General features: G+C 41.0%; 3 protein-coding genes and 1 long non-coding RNA gene across 16 annotated transcripts in view; 1 reads left to right on the top strand and 3 right to left on the bottom strand.

Annotated features, from left to right (window-relative positions):
• The window catches only part of LOC135335190 (ankyrin repeat domain-containing protein 27-like), a 77,460-nt gene extending 58,601 nt beyond the window's left edge, over window positions 1-18,859 (bottom strand). For 4 of the 13 annotated variants that reach the window (XR_010394466.1, XM_064530712.1, XM_064530612.1 and 1 more), the window contains exons 1-7: window positions 18,751-18,766; window positions 6,296-6,649; window positions 5,484-6,024; window positions 5,354-5,422; window positions 5,080-5,245; window positions 3,806-4,434; window positions 3,413-3,466 (exon numbers count right to left, since the gene is read on the bottom strand). Coding sequence is in view for 8 of the 13 variants with exons in the window: in XM_064530712.1 (XP_064386782.1) it covers window positions 3,413-3,466; window positions 3,806-3,937 (186 nt within the window). In the remaining 5 variants the exon portion in view is untranslated. Of the gene's footprint in view, window positions 1-129; window positions 614-3,412; window positions 3,467-3,633; window positions 3,741-3,805; window positions 4,435-5,079; window positions 5,246-5,353; window positions 5,423-5,483; window positions 6,025-6,295; window positions 6,650-11,464; window positions 11,704-12,790; window positions 12,972-13,088; window positions 13,215-13,275; window positions 13,378-14,469; window positions 14,572-14,923; window positions 15,026-15,382; window positions 15,599-16,248; window positions 16,453-17,855; window positions 17,958-18,218; window positions 18,536-18,750 lie in introns of those variants that run through there. The other 9 variants (XM_064530671.1, XM_064530685.1, XM_064530728.1 and 6 more) reach the window with 8 other exon arrangements.
• Window positions 1-26,022, bottom strand: part of LOC135334204 (uncharacterized) — a gene marked incomplete in the record, with an annotated part of 688,739 nt that overhangs the window by 575,814 nt on the left and 86,903 nt on the right.
• LOC135336423 (carbohydrate sulfotransferase 14-like) lies at window positions 7,567-11,387 on the bottom strand. Its single transcript, XM_064532210.1, has 6 exons — window positions 11,224-11,387; window positions 10,732-10,823; window positions 10,260-10,409; window positions 9,629-9,720; window positions 9,101-9,316; window positions 7,567-8,080 (listed from the first exon to the last, which is right to left on the bottom strand). Exons 1-6 carry the CDS (start codon window positions 11,360-11,362, stop codon window positions 7,624-7,626), a joined length of 1,146 nt encoding a protein of 381 aa, XP_064388280.1. The 5' UTR covers window positions 11,363-11,387; the 3' UTR covers window positions 7,567-7,623.
• LOC135337428 (uncharacterized) lies at window positions 24,654-25,633 on the top strand. The gene is made up of 2 exons (XR_010395105.1): window positions 24,654-25,255; window positions 25,307-25,633. It is a non-coding gene; the product is annotated as an uncharacterized LOC135337428 (long non-coding RNA).

The following is a 26,022-nucleotide window of genomic DNA, read 5'->3' as shown; positions in this document are numbered from 1 at the left end:
GGCATGTACATTTAACTATGTTTTTAAACAGGAATATGTTACTGCCTGATGGATCCTGAAACTTTCAGGGAGTTACCTAGCTCAACAAACGCGGTAGAATCACACAATCGATTTGGCAAACCTACTCACCCACTTCCGTTAAAAGGAGCAATGATGGCCACGCGTATAGGGAGGATATGGAAAAAGGCATAGAGATTATGGCAAAGAGAAAAGGTCTCTCTACATCCTTTGACAGCCCTTCAGAAAGTGCACGTTCCAAGAGGACAGATTAGCAAAACCGAGCTCGTCGAAAGAGACTGCACACAGATAATGATATGACCCAGAAGGTCCTCCCGACACAAAACGTGCATTCAATTCATGTGATCATACACCAACAGGTCACAAGAAAACAAGACACAGTTTTAAGTTAGCAGACAGCAGCAACAAGAAAAAATCAGATTGGTACTGAGAAGATGGGGCAAAGCGTATTATAATTATAGATCGATCTAACATGATTTATAATTATGCATAATATAGGAGGATGTGCAAACAATTAAGAGAGTAAATAATGTATATAATTATAATAGGTATAGTATTTACATGTATAGAATTCATTCAGACTGAGTTATTTTTATGCAGACAAAATTCCGATCTCGGATAGTTTACGAACATGCAATAATAGGCCGATACTACTGAAAGGAAAAATATTCAGCTGCTTTACACAGGAAAGCTTTCTACCTTTCCCTGTATGTGCCCTGACAAAGAAAGCAAGACGTCCTCTTGAACTATGCCTTGATTAGTTTTTGACATTGATAGTTTAATAATTTTTGTTAAATTGTCCCTTCAAATTTGAAGCATAATTAATGATTGTTGTTAGTGCAAACAGGATAAATTCTCTCCTATAGTTATTTAGGAGAGACTTAGTGCCCTCAGATATTAAGCATACCCCATATTATTATAGGAGAGACTTAGTGCCCCAGACATTAGGCATTGTCCATATTATTATAGGAGAGCTTTAGTGCTGGGCACACCAAATCATTCTTATAGTCATATCAGGAAAGGTTTAATGCAAGGGGCATTGCATCCTTCCTAAAGTAATATAGGAGAGTATTAGTGCCCTCAGTCATTAAGAACCTCCCATATTATTATAGGAGATACTTAGTGCTCTCAATCATAACGCATATCCCATATTATTATAGGAGAGATTTAGTGCCGAGCATTAAATGTTTCCTATATACCTGGGGAAATTGTTTAATGCACATGCATTATAAAAATGCCTCATAGTATATAGGAGAGATATAGTGCCGACGAGCATTAAAGCTCTCCTATATACTTGGGGCACTTTTTTCATTTAGTGACATTCTGTACGGAACCGCTGGCGAGTCTAGCTACTTCAGAACTAGACTCGCCAGTCAGCCCTTCCTCGGGGTAAGGGACTGGTGGATTGCCTATCTGAGAGTTGTGCCGTTACCAGAATCTGGTAATAACCCCCAGTCTTCAAGTTCATTTTTCCCTCAGCCATGACTCACCATGCAATAGCAGACAGTTTCAAATTTCATTGACTTTCATGTAAAAAGAACAGGAAGTGTAGCATAGAGAGGATTGAAAAGTGATGAGTTGTGCACAAAATGCTGCTGGGCGGGGCCAAATGGGCCCCGGATGTGATATCACAGGCAATTAGTGCTTATTAAATTCCTTGCTGCTTTATATGAAAAGGACTATTAGCACCTGAGTGCTTAACGCCTCGAGGCATGTTTTGTTTCGGTCCAAAAGTATGGAGTGTTATAAGGAAGAGGAGCTCAATGCCTGGAAACAAAAGGGATCTTCAAGGGCAGGGTTTCATCCAGGATTTTAAGTTTTAAAAGGAACTGCGCACGCCAGCGCGAAAATAGTACCCCTCCCTCCCTCCCTCCGCAAGTTCAGATTAAAGTACATTAATTGTCTTGCATTAATTGTCTTGCTAAAGCAAGAAGGCCTCACTCTCATTGCAAAACAGGCCCAGCTCTCAAGCTCTTGTGAGTGAGAAGGAAGAAACGTCATTGCCTGGTTTTAAACATGGTGGGACAACTCTTGCTATCAATTGCTTCCCCTTTGTGTGGACTATACAAGCTAGTATAGTACCAACACTGCCGACTCTTGTCGACAGGTGTGTTGTTCTTGCAAATCTACTACGCCCAAATACACACCCAGATACAATCAACACCAGGCCTGGTCTCTATTGCATGGGTGATAGTGCACATGCGCGAACTGAGTTACAAAGATTCTGGGTAACTCGTTTATTTTAGTAAACCTTTGTAAAATTATACCGTAAACTAGTTTGTTTACTATTTTCTTTCCGTATTAATTTTAACAAATATTTGTCTCGTGGCTTAATGCTCTCTATTGTGTTGTCGAGAAGACTTGCTGGCTAGCTGTGGCCCTCTATGGTGTTGTCGAGAAGGCTTGCACACTAGTCTGAGGCCAGAAGAAGCTCTCACATGTACAGAAACCAAATCACGACCATCCAACCATCATAGAGGTAGATGAGAGCCTCTTCTGGTTTCAGACTAGTGTGCAAGCCTTCTCGACAACACCATAGAGTGCCACAGCTAGCTAGCTAGGCTATAAAGCTTCATACACATAGTGGTGGGCGTGTATGGACCACGCCTATGATTAATTACACATGCAATAGAGACCAGGCCGTATTTTAATCGGCCTGGATTCGAGGCTACACCAGGCCTAGTTGGCGGCCTAGCGTTATTTAGACAACTCGGCTGGGAACGAGGCTAGTGGGCGGGTGTATTTTGTCATTATAGTCATTGTTTCACAGCAAATGAATATATAATAACACAAGAGTTCATTAGGAATAGTACGCAACTCCACTTAAACCGCGTTCTGCCTAGTGAGTACGTCACAACCATGCACATGCATGCTGTTGTATAAACTGTGAAATCTTAGGAAATTTGCAATGAATAACATTCGTGACGATTACCACTCATGTTTTTATTGCCTTTCCTTTCAGTTACTATCAGCATTGTTATATTGCACACCTTGTGGTTATGATAGGGAGTGTTTGTGACGTATAGGTCTGGCAGAATGCCTCCTGTACATGTGTATAGTCTATTGGAGTTGCGTACTCTTCCTAATGAACTCTTGATAAGGTCACTCCAACAAAAACTTAGTTTCCCGTCCTAAGCGCGCATGCTTTCAGCCTACCTCATTCTATGGACCATTATTTGTTAGTAATATGACATCATCAAGCCGCTGCAAGATGGCCAGACAGATGTCAGGCAAAATAGTCGATGGAAAGTAATGATATTCATAAAAATGGCCTCGTCAAAATTCTGAGAAGGGAAACTAAGTTCTTTGTTGGAGTGGTATTAACACTATTTTGACCAGAAACCAGACTATCCACTTGGAGTGCACTAATGAGAGTTCAATCAATTTAACTTACTCTAAGAATTTTGAGCTCTCCCTCGAAACCTTCCTCAGTCTCTTTCAGTACTTGCTGCACCGACAAAAAATAATAATACATGCGTATAATTTTGCATGAAGTTACAAACCCTGATACAAGTGTGTGTACACCCAGTACACGTGCATGTATAATTATGTGCAGTGCATCATCGATTACATTGAGTGTACGTTCATACATGTATGTCAGAGTTACTGAACTACCGTATAGCGCCAAATTTTCAAGGTACATCATTTTCACGGTTTTCACGGATTGACCTACACCACGAAAAGTATGCGCCTCGAAATTAGTTCCACGGTTGTAAAGGGCCCTATCCTCAAAATGCATGAAAATTCATGATAATTATGTTATAAATAACTGTGATGGTTAGCTCACATTTTCAGGATCATAGTCTATGGTAGGATCAATCAATATCGGTCTTCGTTGCCGTATAGTTTCACACGTCGTGGTGTCCGTACTGTTTGTGGATTTGGCATCTGTTTGTTTGTTTCCAAGACGTGGACCCATAACTCTGTTTAATTAACAGCAACCGTCCAAACCCAGTCTGAGAAGTAGTATCACCTTTCTTAGCTAGCTCAACCTCATCTTCCCTAATGGCTTCAAACTCTTCATAGTCATTGATGTCATCATCAGTCTTCAAGTCCATTTTTCCCTCAGCCATGATACACACGTATGGATATGTAGTATGTACTATACTGCAAGCATAGATAGTAGCAATTTATAAGCGAAGTAATTTCTTACCAGGAACAATGGAAAAGGGTCACTAAACTAGCTTGAACAGAAATATATAAATTCACACTGAATGTATTAGGGAAAATCCCCCACTAAAATATGCATTCTTAAACAAATTATTCTATGGAGATTCTATTGCAGAGTTCCCGATCTATTGAGTTAATGTTGGGGTCAGTTCATTGGTTGCCAAGACGACTCTAACGGTGTAATAGGTGAAGGGAAACGGGTACTAGTACGACAATGTCAAATCCTAACAGAGAGAGTTGGTCAACCTGTGTGTGTGTGTGTGTGTGTGGGGGGGGGGGTGGTTATTTGATGTCCGTAATAATTACGATAAACTATATACCACAATAATGAAAGCATCGCAGGTGCTGATGCCTCGCTGGAGATGCCAAAGAAGCTACTGATAGCTTTTATACACACATTAATTAATCTATATCATGATAAACAGCATGCAGAATCAACTCAACGAATGCATGGGTAAAGATCAACCATTATTATTGTTAAAACTGACCCCAAAGTCCAAGTCTAAAATGGATGGCTGCATATAGAGCCTTGTAGCTACCAATAGCTAGCGTTCTAGTGCAGAACTGACTACTAAGTAGAGTTGCAACACTCCATATGGACAAGTTTTGCTACGTGAAAAGGCTGCAATTTAATAATAGCATTCCAAGTAGTTTGCAAATCCACGAAATAAAACCCAATTACTAGAAGCCTATAGAAACTCTTACTTACAGTTCATTGATACTTGAGCAGCTGTAGCAGTCTACACACACACACACACACACACACACACACACTACCGCATACGTTGCTTGCACATGCGCACCTAGGCATAATTATTTCTTTAAAGCTTTACAATACAATATTACTGTTACTCGTACTAATATAGTATAAAGTGTGTACTGTATAGTGACCTTTTTCTGTAGGATCTGCGTAGGCTTGAAGGGTTTTTCTGGTCAGGTTTGGCCCTGCTCTTAGTGGAAGGAGGGAACTCGTGCTCACATTCGGGACATTTCTTGCAGCGGATGTGACAACTCTCCTCACAGTTAGGACACACTCTCCGAGTCACTGGCTGGGCACCTATGTGTGTGTGGGAGGGCGTGTGTGTGTGTGTGTGGGAGGAGGACGTATAGATGGTAGAGATGAATTAAGATGTACGTGCACATGGGATAAATAAATAATAGTTACTTTTTCGTTTCTTTGTTGGTGGTGGTCCATTCTCGTCACTCCTGGAGTCAGTGTTCCCAGCCACAGCAGCTGTATAGAGAGAGTAGCTGTATTGGACAACACTGTGTACTCATGATCCTAGTGAGCTTACATGTTGGGGTAGAAACTTGAGGTAGTCAGCAATTTCAGTGTCCCCTACGTGTAGTAATGTCAAGAGGAGTCATGCCATGATCGTCAGTTGCACCTGAACAAGAGTGGGTGTATAATCAAGGTATAACACTGCACGGTGGTTGTGTTGTACTCTAGCCCCCCTTTGTGTACGCCGCTGTCTAAACATCGAAAAAGTTTTTTTGTCATTCCAAATGATGGCTACGTACCAGCAAGGGGCATTGTAAGCTTTGGGAATGCTTGTAAGGGTCTAGATAATCCTGTTTTCCCACATTTGGGCTGACAGCATGCATAGTTTCCAATCCCTCTCTCCCCTTTATCTATGATCTCACCAACTTCCATCTTCAGTTCCTCCACCAGATACTGTACCATGTCTTTACTTCCTCCCTCACAAGCCCATGCCAGTGAAGAGGAGTCCAGTTATCCTTATCCCTCACATCTGTTGTGGAACAGAGCACTAACACGCTATGGCGACCATAATTAAGCCTCGAGGCGTAGCCGCACGAGGGATACGGTAAAGCTGACTGTGTGTGTGTGTGTGTGTGTATGTGTGTGTGTGTGTCTGTTCCAGCTGTAACTGCTCAGCGGTTACAATGCGACGAAAATAGATACTACTTAGAAAATAGCCACGAAAATTTCAACTGTAAATAAGTATACGTAAGGTTAGGGGTCAGGGTATTACTGTACTAACGTGCACTTTGCAAAATAATAAACAAATTTGAACAATTTTTTTCGCTATAATTATATAAACCTACAGATGTAAATATGGTTAATCCGAAACATGACTACACTTACCAGTACGATGCAGTGCTACATCCGACGTCTTGGATCAAGTACTTGACCACCTCTTTATGACCTTCCTGGCATGCATAGTGAAGTAGAGTCATCCCTCCCAACCTTTATCAGTACGAGCTCTATGAGTAACAAGTGTCTTCACAATCTCAAGGTAGCCCCTCAAGCAAGCCCTGTGTAATGGAGGCCACTTATCCGTCCCACAGTTGTATCCGTCCACTCCTTACTCCAGTAGAGCTGGTGGTAATTGGGGTATGCCCCCGGCCTGTCCCAACAGGGCTAGGGACCTCACTTTGACGACATCATTAATTCTTGTATACAGACTGCCATAAGTCCACGGCTAGCTTCTTTTGAGCACTGTACAAAATAGATGGTTGGGGAGTCAGTCATACAGTACAGAGATATGTAGTTTATACAAGTGACACCATGCACATATCCAGCTGTCACTTTAATTGCTGTACAGTGTTCCACAAGCTGATCGATCATAGCCTGCATGCTCTGATTCTACTAATGGAATGAGCCTCCCTAGGCCCTCCATGCAATCACAAGGTGCTAGTACCATGAGTAGTAATTATAGTCTACATGTTCACTCATTCTGAGTCTTGTTCAGCCATTATAGTGAAGCTTTGTTCAAACACAAACACACAACGTATTGCTCTGTCAATTTCGCCCTTTCCTTGTTTCTCAGTAAACATTATTTTCTCAGTAAACATCTCTATTTCAAGAGGGTTTTCCCCCAAATCTAATAATTTTAGCACAATAAAGAGTGGCCGGGTGTCCAACTGTTCATCATAAATCTTGTCAACATTTGTATTATGTCCCAGGTCGCTACAAATATATTGTCTCCTAAAATGCATGCTGTACATGTATGTATATAGGGACAGCTTTTCCCCGTAGCAATTTTTTACATCGTAAATGTTTTTGTGGGTCTTGTTTTTATGACGAAGTGCTACGTATACCCACTCTTCAATCTATGGTATACCCTAGCCTCGAGACCAGCCGTTCGTTATCTGAAAGAACACCTGGTCAAGTTCCAATGTACAACTCGTCTAGCTGAGTCAGCGTTTTACAGCATCATAATGATATTCAGGAGTAAATACACCTTGTGCGGGCAATTATCAGTCCAAGAAATTCCTGGTCCAATTAGACAAGTTGCACATTGGAACTTGACCAGCTAGGCGTTTCTTTCAGATAACAAATGGCTGGTCTCAATCGAGGCTAGTACTGCCCATGCACCCATAATTATAGTCTAAACCGCCCCCTCTAAAGGTTCATGAATTTTAATGAAAAATGAACATGAATACCAACAATAAGATATGCACATGCAGCTACTATATTATTATTGGGGGAGTCCAGTCAGAGCCTAGTATTAGTTGGTGTGAGTTCCTCTCACTAGGATAGAGGGTGTAATAAAATAATAGCTCATCATACAGTCGGCCGAGTAGCTTCAACTTCTCTCTAATAGTGAGCTGCCGGTAATATTGTAACAGTTTCTGGCGGGTCCTCTCGTGAGGTTGGTGTAGCGATTCATCACGATAAAACTTCGGGTCGGCCTTAAATTTCTTTATAAGTTGAGCGGAATCGTGAGAATAATTTCTGAAATGTCCATAAAAATTATATTTCATTAGACAAGGATGACAAATATCCATCGAGGGTACGAAATGTTCGTTCATTTCAGAAGATTTGGTTTCAGTTATATAGCGACAGAACTCAGGGAAAGATACGGATATGTTGTAGTCACGTACTGTAATGACACGCTTCCACACTCGGAGCTCGTTAGGGCGGTACCTATGAGTGGGTGTGTGTGTGTGTGTACAGAGACAACACAATTTTGTAATCAACTACAGTGCATCCAGTCTAGAGAGTAGAATACCACAATAGGGTGAGTAGTTGTACTTAACGTACCGTATTACTAGAATATTTTGCGGGCGAAAAACCTTTGCGAATGAGCCAAATCAGCAAAAAAGATGACCCTTTGCGATCTAACTATTGCGTTCTAGCAAGGATCGTGTGTATTTACTAGTAATAATTTAGGTTTTGCGGATTTTTATTGTTGCGAATTGATCAACCCTCGCAAAATTCGCAAATGTTTGATGCTCGCAAAACGTTCTAGTAATACGGTATCTCAAGGTTGGAACATTTCTAAGAAATGGTGCTGATACCATTGTATAGGTAAGAGAATAAGCTACAACATGATTCAAAAATATTTCCCCAAAAGTTGTTGTAGTGGGAAATAATTTTAGGTGATAATGGGGGTGATTGTACGTAACATCAATTATCTCCGGAACTTAAGTATTTCTGGAAAAATTTTTCTTATCAAAAGTTAGACAATATTACTTACTCTGTGTAATTTTTGGACCTTAGCCGTAAGATCTTCTTCAAATCTCTCCCTAACCGAAACAGCACTAAAAACTAGCAATTTTGAGCACTGCGGAGGATGTGTAGATATTAAGCAACAACGAACCTTTCATAAGATAGCCAAACTATCTATAGATGTTGTGACAAAGTTCCAAACCTTAGCCGGAAACCGTTGGCCTTTTCTTTCTCTAACCGACTACCCAATTGTTTAATGTTTTATTAATCACCACAAATCCGCCACCTTATGTTGCCATGGAAAAACTTTTGGATATGTTGTAGCTTATTCATTCGCCTACACAATGATTTTCTTAGAAATGTTCCAATCATAAGACTGATATTTACATTTAAGTACAACTGCTCACACATTTTTGGAATTCTACTCGATGCACTGTACACAATAATTATACAGTACAAGTATCACATGCACACAGTATATTAGTCAATCCATACCTTTCTAAAATAGCCACCTTTACTTTATCTGGGAACAGCTTCTCATAACCTGCCATTAGCGGGGCGGCCATTTTGTCTCTATAAGCCGACACCAATCTCTCCAGGGGGTCCCTTATCATCATGAACTTGTAGTATTCTGAAATACGTGACATTTTTTGGTTGTGAGTTAGCGTACGATTGAGAAATGATACCCTACTCATGGCAGGTACAATGAACCTGTGTGTGTGTGTGTGTGGAGGGGGAGGGGGAGGGGTGTGTGTGGGGTGTGGAGTGTAATAGGTGTTCAAGTACATGTACAGGGATGTGCCCACACTGGTCGGTGGTGGTGGTTGGTGTTAACCACCTCTGGACATAAATAACCATCTAGAGTCGCAACGTTAGGCTATCAAAAGCGAATTTGTCAGGAAATTGAATATTAAAAATAGTCAGAACTTGGGAACATTTTAGGCAGATACATGTACCTGCATGTTGTACATGTAATTACATCTTCCAATGCAGCTAATATAATTATAGCCTATGATAGCATACTTGTTGTAGTCCACCCAGGGCCAGTCCAGAGTGTACATTGGTAGACTGTCACTCATGTACAGCATGAGACGCTTCATGTTCGTGCAACCGACCTAGGGGAGAGGGCCAGGGGAAATTGCTGACATTGGATCAATGGTACTAAAATTATGGTTGTTGAAAGATGTTCAACCATCTCCCACCCTTTCAATGGTGTGGGGACTCCTTCAGCTGCCATAACTGGATCCAATTTCGACGATTTTCGGATTTTCTGAAAGCTTAGAAAGAGACCTTTTAAATGGTGTCATCAAAGTTCATATTTAAGTGATAAAAGTATTCGTCAATTTTCCCATACCATGGATAATAATAGCCCATGGTCCAAGGGCGAAAAATGATATTATGGCCCTGACTAAATTTTTGATTAAAACACATCATTTGAAAGATGTCTTTCTAAGCTTTCAGAAAATCACAACAATTTTGATATTGGATGAATGATACTCAAGCTACGGCTGTTTAGATATAATGTTCAACTACATACTACTAAAATAGTCTATAATACTATTCAACCATAATTTTAGATATTCCTAACTCAAGTTATCGACCATCACAATAATTAAGATAGCTACTAAAGCACTCCCTCCACACACACACTCACTTTAGGCACGAAACAAAAGATGATTTTTTTCTCGTCATCAAACAAGAGATGGGAATGGAAGTCAGTGAGGCGGTCCTCATCCGTGGGAAACTTCTGTTCCCTTGTGAAGAAATTATTCTGACATAGCTTCTCTATACGTGTGTGTTGAAACTGTGTGTGGGGGAGCATGTTTATAAGATGCTCAACAATGGGAGATATTAATATTGAGTCAAAAGCTTGTAATAAGTAAATAGTGCATTCTGTAGCTATTAGAGAGGACTATAATTATATAACACGCCTGACAACCACACCACCACAATAATTATTACCTTGCAATCGCTAATCTAAACACACCATTAATTTTGATAGGTCTTTCAAAGAGCTACAAAATGCATTCTTTAGAATTGTAATTGACAATCTCAACTCAAGTTATTGCCAATCAAAGATAGCTTCTGAAATATTAATGCATCGTTTAATTATTTCATTAAATCACCTTTCCCCTGAGCTCAATGTCTGGTTCTAGACTGAGTGTTAGTAGTTGCTGGTCAATATTCTGTTCAGCGCTGGATAGCTGACCACCGATAACTGTACGAGGAAAATAAATAAGACATTATTTTATAGAGATGATTGATACTGTACTAGTAGACTCGCAAGCCGTCATTGTTGCAGGCGAACAGTAGACTGGTCAAACTCCGTGTAGAGACTCGTGTTGCACAGTCAGCATATCAGATAAGATTCTAAGTGGATGCGGTTTTCGTGACGTCACTATACTGCTGTGCTACGTAGAGTTTTCTAGTGGTACGTCACTATCAACGATCTTGCGGTAACCGCATGCGGTTAGTTGCCACAAATATCGTGGCAAACCTTACACGAGTCTCTACACGGAGTTTGACCAGTCTACTGTTCGCCTGCAACAGTGACGGCTTGCGAGTCTACTGTACTAGTAGGTGAAGAATATACTGGAATGGCTGGTAGATCCACACACCTTTCTGTACAGGATGCTGTACTCGTGGTAGCTCTTTATGACAGGAGAGACTTGTGTTGTTGAGGTAGACGGTTAGTAACAGCAGCGCTGTGCTCACAAGTACGAGTAGCACTAGTGTAAGTACTTTGTTGACCCTCATTGCATGTACCACATGGCCAGTGGGTAAGGATCATCAAACCAATACCTCAATTATAATATTCTATAAGATACTGCAACCGAAGTGATCCCTTACCAGGAGGACTGAACTAATTCACATGGAATATTAGGCCAAACACAAAACTCCAACTGAAAACAGAATAATTGATTATGCTTTTGCAAAGTTCTAGTGAGTCAATGTTGGGGTCAGAGTTCATTGGTTGCCTAGACGACTCTAACGGTGTAATAGGTGAAGGGAAACGATAAGGAGTTGTGTGATTTGCTTGAATCTCTGTGCACTAGTACGACAATGTCAAATCCTAACAGATTCTAGAGTTGGTCAACCTGTGTGCATGTGTGTGTGTGTGTGTGTGTGTGTGGGGGGGGGGGAGTTATTTGATGTGTGGAATAATTATGATGAACTATACCACACACTAATGAAAGCACCGCTGGTGCTGGTGCTGGTGCTGATACCTCGGTGGAGATGCCGAAAGCTACATAACGTAAAGCTACTGGTAGCTTTTATACACACATTAATTATCATGATAAACAGCATGCAGAATCACAGAGAAGCTCAACGAGTGGGTATAATGATCGACCATTATTATTGTTACTGAAAAACCCTAAAGTCCAAGTCTAAAATGGATGGCTGCATCAGCCGAGCCTTGCAGCTCTCTTCTCACTCTTGCAGCTACCAACGCTAGCGTTCTAGTGCAGAGCTATAACTACTAAGTAGAGTAGCAACACTCGGTAACAAGTTTGGCTACGTGCTCTTCTGAAAAGGCTGCAATGGCATTCCAAGTAAGTAAATCCACGAATTAAAATCCAATACTAGAAGCCTATAATATAAAACTCTTATACTTACAGTTCATTGATCGTTGAGCAGCTGTAGCAGTCTACACACACAGACACACAGACACACAAACACACTTAGTCTACCGTATATCTCGCTTGGCATAATTACTTCTTTTTACTGTTACTCGTACTAATATGTGACAGGCTCTGGGAAAACCAGACTATTGGAGCAGAATTTAGTATTGAGCTACAGCTAAATTTATGCCTACAGTATAAAATCTCAAATAAAATGTTATTGATGTATAAGTATCTACAGTCCTTCTACTACCTCTCTGTAAAATCTGATGCTCTAAATCCAACTCTTTCTATCGAAACGCTTCGTCCAAAGTTTCGCTATTACCTTATTTTTCCTAATTAAGCAATCTTTGAGAATCGTTTTTCTCGATACTACATTTTACGGCTTCGAGTTTCCAACGCGCATGACTCGGGTATGAAACTAGGTATGTGAACACTAAGCATATCATTGTGTAGGCAATGCTCTGCTCTATTATTTGGTACATTAATCACACATATTTTAGTCTGCTCCAATAGTCTGGTTTTCCCAGAGCCTGTCACATATAGTGTACTGTATACTAACCTTTTTCTGGGTAGGCTTGAAGGGTTTTTCACAATATCCTGGTCAGGTTTGGCACTGCTCTTAGTGGAAGGAGGGAACTCGTGCTCACATTCAGGACATTTCTTGCAGCGGATGTGACAGCTCTCCTCACAGTTAGGACACACTCTCTGAGGACACACTCTCTGAGTCACTGGCTGGGCACCTGTGTGGGCATGTGTGTGCATGTGTGTATGTAGCGGGGTATGTGTGGGCGTGTGTTTGTGTGTGTGGGTGTGGGCGTGTAAATAGTAGAAGATGTACATGGGATAAAAATAGTTACCTTTTTGTTTCTTTGTTGGTGATGGTCCATTTTCGTGTGGTAGAGACTTGAGGTAGTCAGCAGTTTCAGTGTGACCCCTCTGTGTAGCTATGTCAAGAGGAGTCTCGCCATTAACGTCAGTTACACCTGAACAAGAGTGGTGTAGAACCAAAGGTATAACACTGTATGGTGGTTGTGTTGTACTCACTGATATCACAGTTGGCCTTCTCCACCAAGTACTGCAACACATCTTTGTGTCCAATGACGCATGCCTTGTGGAGAGGGGTCATGTTCTCATAATCCCTCACATCTGCACAGTCATAACACACCATACGCTCTTAAAAAGCACAGTACTGTACATGATCACAAACATGCATGGGATTGTGTTCCACCAAGCACATAATTATATAATTATACCTAAAGAGGCTATACTTAATGGTCCCTCACATCTGCAATAGTTATATTATACTTGGAAATGACAAACAAACAAATCGATATTAAGTACCATGGATACTACTTGAGTATCCATGGTAACAAATAGTATCCATGCATGGTAACACGTACTCATTTAGATAGCCTTCTCCACCAAGCAAAAAACATACTAAAAGAGTAGCCTCCTTCCCAGGCTCTCCTTTTTTCTGTTCTTTGTCACATTCGTTCAATACGGTATTAATTGGAGGAATAAAGAAAGAATAGAGTAAGAAAAAGGAGTGCCTGGTATGCGAAGTCGCGTGACGGTAGAAGGGTGAAATTGGACAGGTAGACGTTGAGATATTGGACTGCCCCCACACCTCAATCTCCATGACTAATAAACTTTGTGCCGGACTGGTGGACATGCATGACCATAGATTTGGAATTGGCAAGCAGTTTGATGTGTTATACAAGCTTGCTAGCTATACCTACTAGTATACTATTGTCTAGATCTAGCTAGATTCTACTATATTCATATTCAGTTTTGTTGTGCCATGCTGAGCTAGATCTGCTAGACTAATAGCTTAGTCATCAAGCTACTTGCTATCAGAGCTGGGCATGCTGGTTCTGCACTGAGCTTGGTCTCTCAGTCTGCTCCTGGCCTAATATACTTCGGTAGATTTTCTTAGTGTCTTAATTAATGCGTGGGCGAATACTCTATGTCACGATTGTGGTCTACATAACGCCACGTTCATAAAAATTTATGTGGATCACGCGACTTCGCATACCAGGCTTTATTTTTTTTGTTTCACGTCCATCATGTCCTTCTTTAGTGCCTCCCATCATCTCTAGCTCATTTATATTGAGAGAACAGACAAGAACAAGAAAACGTAAAGCCTGGGGACGAGGCTACTAAAAGAGACCATTTAAAAGCACAATACATTATACAACAAAGGTATAACACTGCATGCAGGGGTTGTGTTGCACTCACCGATATCACAGTTGGCCTTCTCCACCAAGTACTGCACCACATCTTTGTGTCCCCCGAGGCATGCATTGTGGAGAGGGGTCATGTTCTCATAATCCCTCACATCTGCACATAACACACCATATGCTATTAAAAAGCACAGTACATGATCACAAACATGCATGGGATTGTGTTCCACCAAGTCGCGTGGCGGAAGAAGGGTGAAATTGAGCCACGTTCATAAAAATGTATGTGGATTACGCGACTTCGCATACCAGGCTTTATTTTTTCTTTCACGTCCATCATGTCCTTCTTTAGTGCCTCCCATTATCTCTAGCTCATTTATATTGAGAGAACAGACAAGAACAAGAAAAAGTAAAGCCTGGGGACGAGGCTACTAAAAGAGGCCATTTAAAAGCACAATACATTATACAACGAAAGTATAACACTGCATGCATGGGGGTTGTGTTGTACTCACCGATATCACAGTTGGCCTTCTCTACCAAGTACTGCACCACATCTTTGTGTCCTCTGAAGCATGCCTTGTGGAGAAGGGTCCAGTTCTCATCATCCCTCACATCTGCACATAACACACCATGCACTGATTAAAAAATTAGACACACAATTAAAGTTACAATAAAATTAAGGACCATGCAGGGATACTACTGGCGGATTTTCATTAATAATAATGTACTTTGAACTTTCGATATCCATTTTTGCAGGAGCACATGTCATAGTTGATTTTTTCCCACTATAATTTATCATTTTGCATGCATGTCTGTATAAAATAATTGTAACTGTAATAGTCTGCTATAGTACTGTAGCTTGTAGCTTCATCACAATAAAGCTTTGGTACCCGCGGTTTCATTGAGTAGCAAGTAGTGAACACATACTAAAAGAGGCCATTTATAAAAGCACAGTACATTATCACCCTCACTCTTGGGGTCAATTTTGTGTTGCTCGACCAGTTCCTTCACCACACCCAGGTTGCCATTGGAACATGCTGCACACAGTAACTTGGCTTTGTCCTCATCACCACATGCACAACCACGGCTCATCAGGTAGAGGGCAACATTCATACAACCATTATCTTCATGATACCACTCCTCCAGAGCTACGTCCAGTGGTGACTGTCCCTTATCATCCTTCACATCTGTACATTACACACAGTCAAACACAATAATTATAGTTATCAGGGGAAGAAGGTTTGGGCACGCGTAAGCGTCTGATGTTGTACTAATAATAAGATGATGTCATAATTATGTCTGATGGTGATGATGTCATTATTCTATGGGGGGAAAGGTTCACCCCCGCCTCTATTAAACTCTTGGTTAGCTACATACACAATCTAGGACTGTATCTAATCAACTGGGAAGAATCGAAAACAAACGATACTAAGTACGGCGTATGAAGAGAAGAGAATGAGGGCAAGCAACAGCTTACGAGCAAAAACCGTAAGTGGGCTGTGGAATTTACTGGAAAAGTACAGTAATATCTAAAAATAGAAATTCCTGTAAAGTACATGTGAAGATAGCTATAAATAGATTGAATGCAGTTTTTGCTCGCTCGTTGGACTAATGGTGAGTTGCATGCCCTCTTCTCTTCATACGCCCTTGATAACATGGTTGTGTTACACCATGAAGTACTGTAGTGAACACACACCGTATAGCGGGTAATTTTCGTAGGGTTAATATTTTCTTTATTTTCGTGGGCAATTAAGCTGACCTATACACGAATTTTTTACCCCACGAAAATTACCGGCTATACGGTATTAAAAGAGGGAACATTAAATCATTTACTCACTCTTGGGGTCAACTTTGTGTTGCTCGACCAGTTCCTGCACCACACCCAGGTTGCCAAGGGAACATGCTGCACACAGTAACTTGGCTTTGTCCTCATCACCACCACAGCCACGGCTCATCAGGTAGAGGGCAACATCCACGCACTCATCCCTCCAACCTCCCAGAGCTTCGTCCAGTGGTGACTGTCCCTTATCATCCCTCACATCTGTACATTACACACAATAATTATTACACAGAAGAATCTGATTTACAGAATCAAATGGAAAGACAAACAATAGGAGAGGCTATGGGAACAAATACAGAGCTATCAATTGTCAACAGAAGTCAAAACTCGAAAACCATCCGCGTTGCCCTGTGCACGGTGCCCTGCATGCGGTTTTAATCGAGGCCACCTATTTTAATAGTTTAAAAAATTCGCCAAAGAGACAAACTCAAAAAAAGCTTAACTTGCAGTTCCATATAATTATAATCAAGAGTAGATAAGAGTACTCTTGATACAATACATGCAGACCCAGTACACTAGCTATAAAAAAAATACATGTATATTAATATAGGATTTCATTTAATTAACAGCCATAAAAACTTGTTTTCCTGGCGTTTGGCTGGCATCACGGATAGTTTCTGAATTAAGCCACACCCCCTGCACAAAAGTATGTTATAGTTATAACACGGGCACAAGGGATGTATGGAATATATTGCACTGAAGCACGAGGGCGTAAGCCCCGAGGGCTGAGTGCAATATATTCCATGCATCCCGAGTGCACGTGTAATAACTAGTTTATATCCCGAGGGCATAGCAACATAACACTGTCTTAGTAACACAATATAAACTGCACAAAAAGATGACAAAGACAACTCTAGACACAGCTCCATCTCTTCTCTCTCCTAGACGCCAGTATATGCAGCGTATAAGATTGGCATGACAGAAGAATGGCTTGACACAAAATTGTTGGAGTTCCAACGCTGAAACCACTGCAAAACAGCCCACCCCACTTCTGGTGCTGCAAAACAGCCCCACCCGTACCCCTCTACTGCTGCAAAGAAACAGCCCCACCCCATTTACTGCTGCGAAGAAACAGCCACACCCCACTAGCATATACTACTCAGTGTAACTGCTGCTTGAACAGCCCCCTCCACTAGCACTATCCCCTCGGTATCACAACCAAAGAAGCTCGCCTCTACACTGCTGCAAAACAGCTTAAGCCCACTGCAAAAAGAGCCGCTTCTAGTGCTATGATGAAGCCAGAATTGACAGTGCATCAAGAAGTGGAGGACTAGGTCTAGGATCACAGAATCTTCACAAAATGAGCCTGGGACGATTTTAAAACCTGCATGGTTGCAAAGAAGAAACTCCAGCAGTGCTGAACATTCATGCATGGCTGGACTTACTTTGATACTTCTTATTTCTCATGATACAATATTTAATTTAATTATGCCAGAGGGGCGTTTTGTGGTCAGTGCAATATGACTTTTCAGCAGTGCAATATGACTTTTCAGCAGTGCAATATGCTTCATATTGCACTTGGCAACAACATATATAGCAACGGGATATAAACGTTTTAATTGACTTCTGTTTCTAATCCCTCTCTCTTTTATCTATGATCTCACCAACATCCATCTTCAATTCCTCGACCAGATACTGTACCATGTCTTTACTTTCTCCCTCACAAGCCAAGTGAAGAAGAGTCATGTTATTCTTATCCCTCACATCTGTTATGGAACAGAGCATGCACTAACACAGATATTATTGTGGCGACCATAATTATAGCAGAAGGAACAAAATGTTTATGTACTTCAACCAAGCCACGACAATTTTGACTGTAAATAATTATAGTAAAAGCGTAAACAATACTATACTAATGTAAACCGCAAACGTAGCAAATTCGTGAACAAATTGTTTTGCTATAGACCTACGTATTATACGGTATTTAATTTAAAATTAATATGGAGCATTAATACACAGACACTTACCAGTGCTGCATCCGACCTCCTGGATCAGGTACTGCACCACCTCTTTATGACCCAACCAGCATGCATAGTGAAGAGGAGTCTTGTTGTCAATCCCACCACCTTTATCAGTACGAGCTCCATGAGTAACAAGTGTCGTCACAATCTCAAGGTAGCCGCCACAACAAGCACTGTGTAATGGAGGCGCCTTGTATCTCCACTCGTTACTCCAGTAAAGCTGGTGGTTGGGGTCTGCCCCCTGTCCCAACAGGGACCTTACTTTGGGAACGTCATTATTATCTACAGCCTCGTATAAGTCCACGGCTAGCTTATTTTGAGCACTATACAAAATAGATGGTTGGGGGGTCAGTCATACAGAGAATTACTTGATATGTGTCAGTATATAGTTTATACAGTGACATGCAGTGACACCATGCACATATCCACAGTCGAGTCGAATGGCCTGCTCTGACTTTACTAATGGAATGAGCCTCCCTCCATGCAATCACAAGGTGCTACCATGAGTATAGTAATTATAGTCTACATGTTCACTCACTCTGAGTCTTGTTCAGTAGCCATTTCAACAAAGCTTCTCTATTTCAAGAGGGTTTTTCACGAGGTCAGAGTCTACTACCGTACAGCGTGTAATTTCGTGTGGTTTTCGTGGTTGGAGGTCTGACCACGAATACTTTACCCACAAATGAAGCGACCTTGTTACCTTTAGGATCTACCTCCTGCTGCAGTGCAAGCTCCAACACCCACGAAAATTACCCACGAAATGACTCGATATTGCTGAACCACGAATATTTTGTCCCCCGAAAATTACTGCCAAGAAGCTGAGTATTCCTAGCCTCCTTCGCATAGACTCGCAAGCCGTCACTGTTGCAGGCGAACAGTAGACTGGTCAAACTCCGTGTTGAGACTCGTGTTGCACAGTCAGCACATCAGAAAATATTTTAAGTGGCTGCGGTTTTTGTGACGTCAGTATACTGCATGTGATACGTAGAGTTTTCTAGTGAAACGTCACTATCGTTGATCTTGTGGTAACCGCATGCGATTAGTTGCCACAAATATCGTGGCAAACGTTACACGAGTCTCAACACGGAGTTTGACCAGTCTACTGTTCGCCTGCAACAGTGACGGCTTGCGAGTCTATCCTTCGCAGCCTCTCCTTTAATTTTTCTGTTCTTTGTCACACGGTCAATAAGATAAAACATGGTAAGAATTGGAGGAACAAAGAAAGAAAGAACGAAACCGTCCAAGAAAAAGGAGCATTGACAACAAGACTCCTTCACTGCACTATGCATGCTTCCTTTTTCTTAGTGGCTTCCTTTTTTCTTTCTTTGCTCCTCCAATTATTCCCGTATATATGGTGTTAACATTGTGACAAACAACAGTTATAACTGAAAAAGGAAGGCCTGCGAAGGAGGCTAGAGTATTCCGGGCAGAGGAGGCTGGACACGCGTCATTCATAGTCATCCGTTAGTCATCAATAGTTATCAATAGTCATCAATAGTCTCATGAATACGCTTAAAATCGTCGATCCTGCTGAGTCAGCATTTACCTCTTATGACTAATCTAAGTTTCTGGCTCATTGTTTCTAGTATGACTATGCTACTCAGTTTCTAGTTTCACTGGGTACTTTAGCATATCATTTACTACTAGTATGGAGTGCTAAAATCACTTGCAGGCTTTTGACTTGGCTGAATAGCTACTGTTCTCTGCAAGTTCCGTATATCTCTCCATGCACACACACATTTCCTCCGTAAAACATTATGACGCGTGTCCAACCTCCTCTGTTTGCCGGGAGTACATGTATTTATGATTCTCTAGTACCTAGAGGCATTGTAGCCTCGATCCCAGGCTGCATGCACTTTTCTCAAGGCTTAGTTACATATAAATAGGTATCCACTCAATCATCATGCAATTGTGTTGACAGATTGTCTTCTTTCAAATCAGAGGCACATACCTTTGGCTCCATTGAGGTGAGGGCTTATTCACCTTTATTAATGTTGTACAGTTGAGCCTCGGTTATCCGAACACCTTTGTCCCCGGGCCCATTCGGGTAAGTGAAATATTCGGATAATCAAAAGCTGGCTTTTTGCCAGCCACGTGGGCAATTTCCTACTGTGCATGCTCAGATTGCACTATGCTCTAGCATTCGGATAATCGAGGATTCGGATAACCGGGATTCGGATAACCGAGGCTCAACTGTACTACCGTATTAAAGTAATTAAGTATGCACGCACTCTTGATTTGTTTTAGTTTATAAATGATCGATGAGATATAGCGGTAGAACTCGTGCGCATCATTTGTTATGTCAGTGGATCCCGTCGGACATTAATTAAACCCCCTCATCTGACAGTTCACTGTTTCTATCACCACACACCCTGCATTAATTATCTCTGTTATAATTACAAATTTGCCTTCATGAGAACAATTCTGTATTGTGTTCCGCATTACATCGTTGCAGCTAGCTACATGCAGTAGAACCTCGATTATCCGGACACCTTGGTTCCAGAAGCAGGCTGGATAAATGAATATGCCGGATAATCAAAATTTAATAGATAAACCACGCCTTGATCCACCCACTTTATTGATAATTAGTAGTGCCACATGGTTGTCTGCGCATGCGCAGAAGATAAACAGGCATGTCTCCATGGTAACAGCTGTAACGCGCATGCGCATTTGAGGGATACGCCCATTTTCTGAAAGAAAACTGCCAAGCTGGATAATCGAGGTTCTGGATAATGGAGGGCCGGATAATCGAGGTTCTACTGTACTTGCAATTGTACGTCAAGAAATGATTCAGCACTGATACACGTACACATATAGCATAGCAGTTATTTGCAGAGTCCTGAAGGGACAATTATAATAAGGAACTTCTTCTTTAGCTCAGGCTAAGTGGCTTATCATTACAATAAATTCTGTACAACATTAAAATACGGCCTTGAATCGAGGCTACCACTGCACTATCCTGGAAGGGCAGCTAATTCATGAGAGAATTGAGTCAATTCGTGAACTTTGCTAACCTTCTGTATTTAACCGATTATAAAATAAATAAATGACGGTGCAAGAATCGATATACGTGCAAGAAGCTTCTGGACCGCAAGACAGGACACTTTTTTCGACGTAAGAGTGTTCCACCTAAACGCTCCAAGCAACAGATCGGGAAGGCTCTCTGCAGTCTATAAAAGGCATGAGACGAGAAAAAACGAACTTATGGCCAAAGAATTCTAGAAATTGAACATGGTGTGTTCACCCCGCTGGTGATGTCAACCTTCGGAGGCATGGGTAGAGAAGCACAGAATTTTTACAAAAGACTTGCAGATAAGCTAGCTAAAAAAAAAAGAAATGCAATACAGCATACTTATAATTGGCTGGCTATAGGATGCAAACTCTCCTTGCTATCCTGAGAAGTGCAGTAATGTGTATATATTAGGGGGAGTCGATCCTCAAAGAACCACCCAATCAAAGACCACATGGACATAATTAAACCTATAATATATAGCCTGCTCTGAGGGCAATGTTCCCCAGGCCAGCAGCGGCGAAGAATAAACTTTTTAAACTTTTTCTCAACTTTTCATTTATTTCACATTACATGTGTTTTAATAAAAAAAAATTTTAACGCCACTATTAATTTTAGCTAAAATTAATGTAACCGTCCCCTCTAAAAATTCATGTGAATACCGTATATCTTCTAATTTATCGGACACTTCTAATTACCCGGACACTCTTTTGGGCAATTTTCGTTGTTCTAATACAACGGACACTCCAGTACTTTAATATTACATTTGTTCTAAATATCCGGACAATGCCGAGTTACCATTCATAGACGGCAAGTAAGACTTAGAGTGCTGCAGTTAGATAGCCTTTGAGTAGCTAGTTTTAGATAGTTAGTGCAACTATTCAGTCGTACCTTGTTCTATTAAACTTAGCTAGCTCGCATGCAGCTGCTTGCTTGTTCTAATTATTCCGGACACTTCGCATGCTCTATAAAAGTCTGTTCCAATTATACCCGGACAATTTCCAAAATAATTATTTTTTGCTGTCCGATAAATTAGAAGATATACGGTAATGAAAAATAATGATGAACTGAAATACCAACAGTAAGATATGCACAATGTCATGCATATTATTATTGGGGGGGTCCAGTCAAAGCCTAGTATTAGTTGGTGTGAGTTGTGTAAAATAATAATATCATACAGTCGGCTGAGTAGCTTCACCTTCTCTCTATAGTGAGCTGCCGGTAATATTGTAACAGTTTCTAGCTGGTCCTCTCGTGCAGTTGGTGTATAGCGATTCATCACAATAAAACTTCGGGTCCGCCTTAAATTTCTTTATAAGTTGAGCGGAATCTTGTGAATAATTTCTGAAATTTCCATGACAAATACATGTATCCATTGAGGGTACGAAATGTTCGTTCAGTTCAGAGGATTTGCAATTGGTTTCAGTTACATATATATAGCGACAGAACACAGGGAAAGTTACGGTAATGTTGTAGTCATGTACTGTAATGACACGCCTCCACACTCGGAGGGTGGTACCTATGAGTGGGCGTGTGTGTGTGTGGAGGGTGTGCATGTGTGTGTGTGTGTTTGGGTGTTCAATTCGCTGAAATATTATCCGCAGAAGGTCTTTTTACAGCTATAAGGTAATCAACTATACAATAATACAATCATTATTATCACATGCACATGCATGCATGCACAGTTTAATTAATATAAGCTATAATTATCGGAATTCCGACCTGACCAATGCAATCAGATTAAAGATCGAAGGAAATAAAAAATGACAAGAAGCGTATGCGTTCAAGCTATACAGTAGGACGCATTTATAGCTGCGCTATATATAGTCATCCTAAACGTACTGCATGCATGTGTGCATGGCTATAAATTATAATAATTATATATAAGTACTGTTAGCCAGTCAAGGAGCTATAATTATAGTAAGTTGAGTCCTACCGTTCTATCATGTGTATAGTATAGCCTCGATTCCAGGCCGATTAAAATTTTAATCGGCCTTGAATCGAGGCTAGTATAGTACATACCTTAATTTTGTACATGTATTTGAGTTGGTGCCTTTAATTTAATTACGCTGTATGCACTATAGGCTAATAGCTATAATTATATATAAGTACCCCCTCCCCCCCCTATAATTTATATGCAGCTATAGTATAATAATTATATATAAATAATAGTTATAGACTGAGTCCAAGGTCTCTATGGGGTTTTGAGACCTGAAGGCCCGAGGCTGTAGCATCTCGAGCGTAGCGAGGGTGCTACTAAGGGCCTGAGGGTCTCAAAACTCCATAGTGACCGTTGACGAGGCCTATAACTGGTTTAGAATAGTGCTAAGCAAGCTAGGCTATATTAACACAAAGAAGACTCTGAAACCAAGAGTTTCTACAAGCCTCAAGCAACGTTAAAGCTTTGCTCTGGCTAGTCTACATAAAAAAACTCACATTGATGAAGGCAGTTTCTGTTTCTTGAGAATCACGCATTGCAAATAAAAAGTTGCTATTGTCATAGTAGTTAGCTCTGCACTAGAGCACTAGCTATTGTAGCTGCAAGAGAGAGATAAAAGCTGCAAAGCGGCACTGCAGAACGCAAAACTTTAAAAAAAATTAATTTTTAATGATGCACTGTATCATCGTTACTATGACTTCAACATAAACTGTGTGATGTTGCCATGTTCCATACATGTTAATCTTGACATCATCTTGCCTGTAGGCATGATCAGTATAATAGACCTACTTAGAAGACCTCGGGTCCATAAGTGAAATAATGGACCTCTCAGTGACCTATCAGATTGCAGTATTACTACAAGCGTTTTCTAATTATTACTATAAAATTATAGCTGCTCTTCTATATACGCTTTAATTATTAATTCCTATAAGTATAGGATATACCACACCTAAGAGGAGGATATATAGGGTGCATATCCTCCGAGTAGGTGTGGCATATCTGACTTATACCACGTGACCGCAGCACTATAAAAGGACCTCCCCCTAGCAACAATTCAATCGCGATGCAGACTGCAAAAAAGAACAAGACTATGCCGGATTTTGCAGCCGTCAAAGAGCTAGTTGAGCAACATGTTGACTCCTACAGATGCTCAAGAGTTTCCTTGGTCCAAGCGTTGACCATTCGACGTCCCTTACTGGAGTTGCAAGCTCTTCTTGGATAAAATGTATCTAAACCGCGCCCATGGACCCATGGAAGCTTAGCCATCTTATTGGAGAGCACCTTCCGTGTTTCTGCCGTCGCTTTGAGTCTTAGTACCGTCAAGCATGGCTCTTTTCTCTTTGCTTACTTTCTTGAACAAATGAACAGCAACTTGAAAAACTGTGCATGCCTGGGGCTGTATGCTAATATTCTATATATCCTACAGCTGTTGACCAATGAGATCAATTTGTGGTGACGTAAGTGTGGTATAATTTAATACTGTATAAGAATTAGCCTCGATCCCAGGCCGAGTTTTCGCTTTTATAACGGTTAGGCGAACAACTGGGCCTGGTACTAGTTGTCTGCGCATGCGTCAATCGTTCGTCAGATTCTGACGAATGGATATTCTCGTTCACTTTCGTGACATTTATATTCGTGTACTATCGTGTACTAGAAGTCAGTTCCCGTTTTATCATTATTGGAATCGATTGGAATGGCTCTTAGCTGAAGCTTCTCTCTTCTCTGAAGCTTATTCTGAAGACTGAACAACAAGGGAAGAGGTATAAAGCTTTGTCAAGCTTGTTAAGGTCAGATATTTTTGTGTGGGCCCTATGGCCGGCTATGCTATCAAGTCTTGTTCATGTTTGGCAAGAATGTAGGTAGACTATAGTTTCATCATTAATATGGTGGATCAAGTGAAGAGTGTGAGCTAGAGAACTTGGTGCTGCCATCATCAGCTCGTCGACAATGACACTATAACCGAGAAATTTAATATGTATAGATCTACACGTATTTAAAATGTCTACTTCTCTGTACAGGAGCAATGGCTAATATCCAGCTATCCCAACAGTGCTCCTCTTGGCTATACTAACGGACGAGACTGGACAGTTTGAGGTAAGGGTTTAACCGTCTTTGGTTTCTTTTAATATTGTCCTATACTCACAGACACAGGACTGGAGTATGACCTGCTCATTCGAGCGTTGCTGGGTAGCTCAGAGACATCAAGAGAATCTACGTTTTCTCAAGCAATGAGTTACGAGTTGGGGCCTAGAATCAGAGAAGTCCAGCAGCCTGCTAAATCTTTTTGAAACGTAATTTGAAGGCATTCAATCATCCTGAAGTTGCCCTGGGTCACTGTAATTGTGCTGCAGCACAACTGGCAACTCCCCAGGCCTTTGTGAAGCAGCTCCCTATGTGCATCTTTTGTGTACTCACTCTGTGCATTTTCTGTGTACAAATTTCTATTATTGATTTATTAAATATTTTTGCCGACCACAAATATACAATGAAAATTTGACGCATGTGCAGACAACCTAGTACCAGGCCCAGTTGTTCGCCTAACCGTTATAAAAGCGAAAACTCGGCCTGGGATCGAGGCTATAATTATAAGAATTATAATATATCCATACAGCTATGTAGGTATTTCTCATGCACTAAATATACAATTTCATGATTCAAGAAACAGTTTTTTGTCAAATTAACATTTTGCACTAATTAATAATTCCAAAAATTAACCTGTTAGAATACGTATAATTATAGTGTGAGAAACGAGGTTGTTTGCTGTACATCAGGGGCGGATCCAGGATTTAGGGAAGGGGGGTTCTTACTTCTTGGCCGCGCAAAGTGAGGACAAGAAGTGTCACTCGGCGCGTAGCGCCGAA

Source organism: Halichondria panicea, chromosome 1 (genome assembly GCF_963675165.1).
Source record: "Halichondria panicea chromosome 1, odHalPani1.1, whole genome shotgun sequence".
NCBI lineage: Eukaryota > Metazoa > Porifera > Demospongiae > Suberitida > Halichondriidae > Halichondria > Halichondria panicea.
Note: the sequence above shows the minus strand (reverse complement) of the source record. Positions and strands in the feature narration are given on the sequence as shown.

Excerpts from the sequence above, each read along its gene's own strand:
- LOC135336423 (XM_064532210.1), bottom strand. The coding sequence starts at position 11,362 with ATGAGGGTCAACAAAGTACTTACACTAGTGCTACTCGTACTTGTGAGC. Across the intron at positions 10,410-10,731 it reads ACATTGAGCTCAGGGGAAAG|TTTCAACACACACGTATAGA; the intron begins GTGATTTAATGA and ends CCCCACACACAG. Across the intron at positions 9,721-10,259 it reads TCTTTTGTTTCGTGCCTAAA|GTCGGTTGCACGAACATGAA; the intron begins GTGAGTGTGTGT and ends CCTCTCCCCTAG.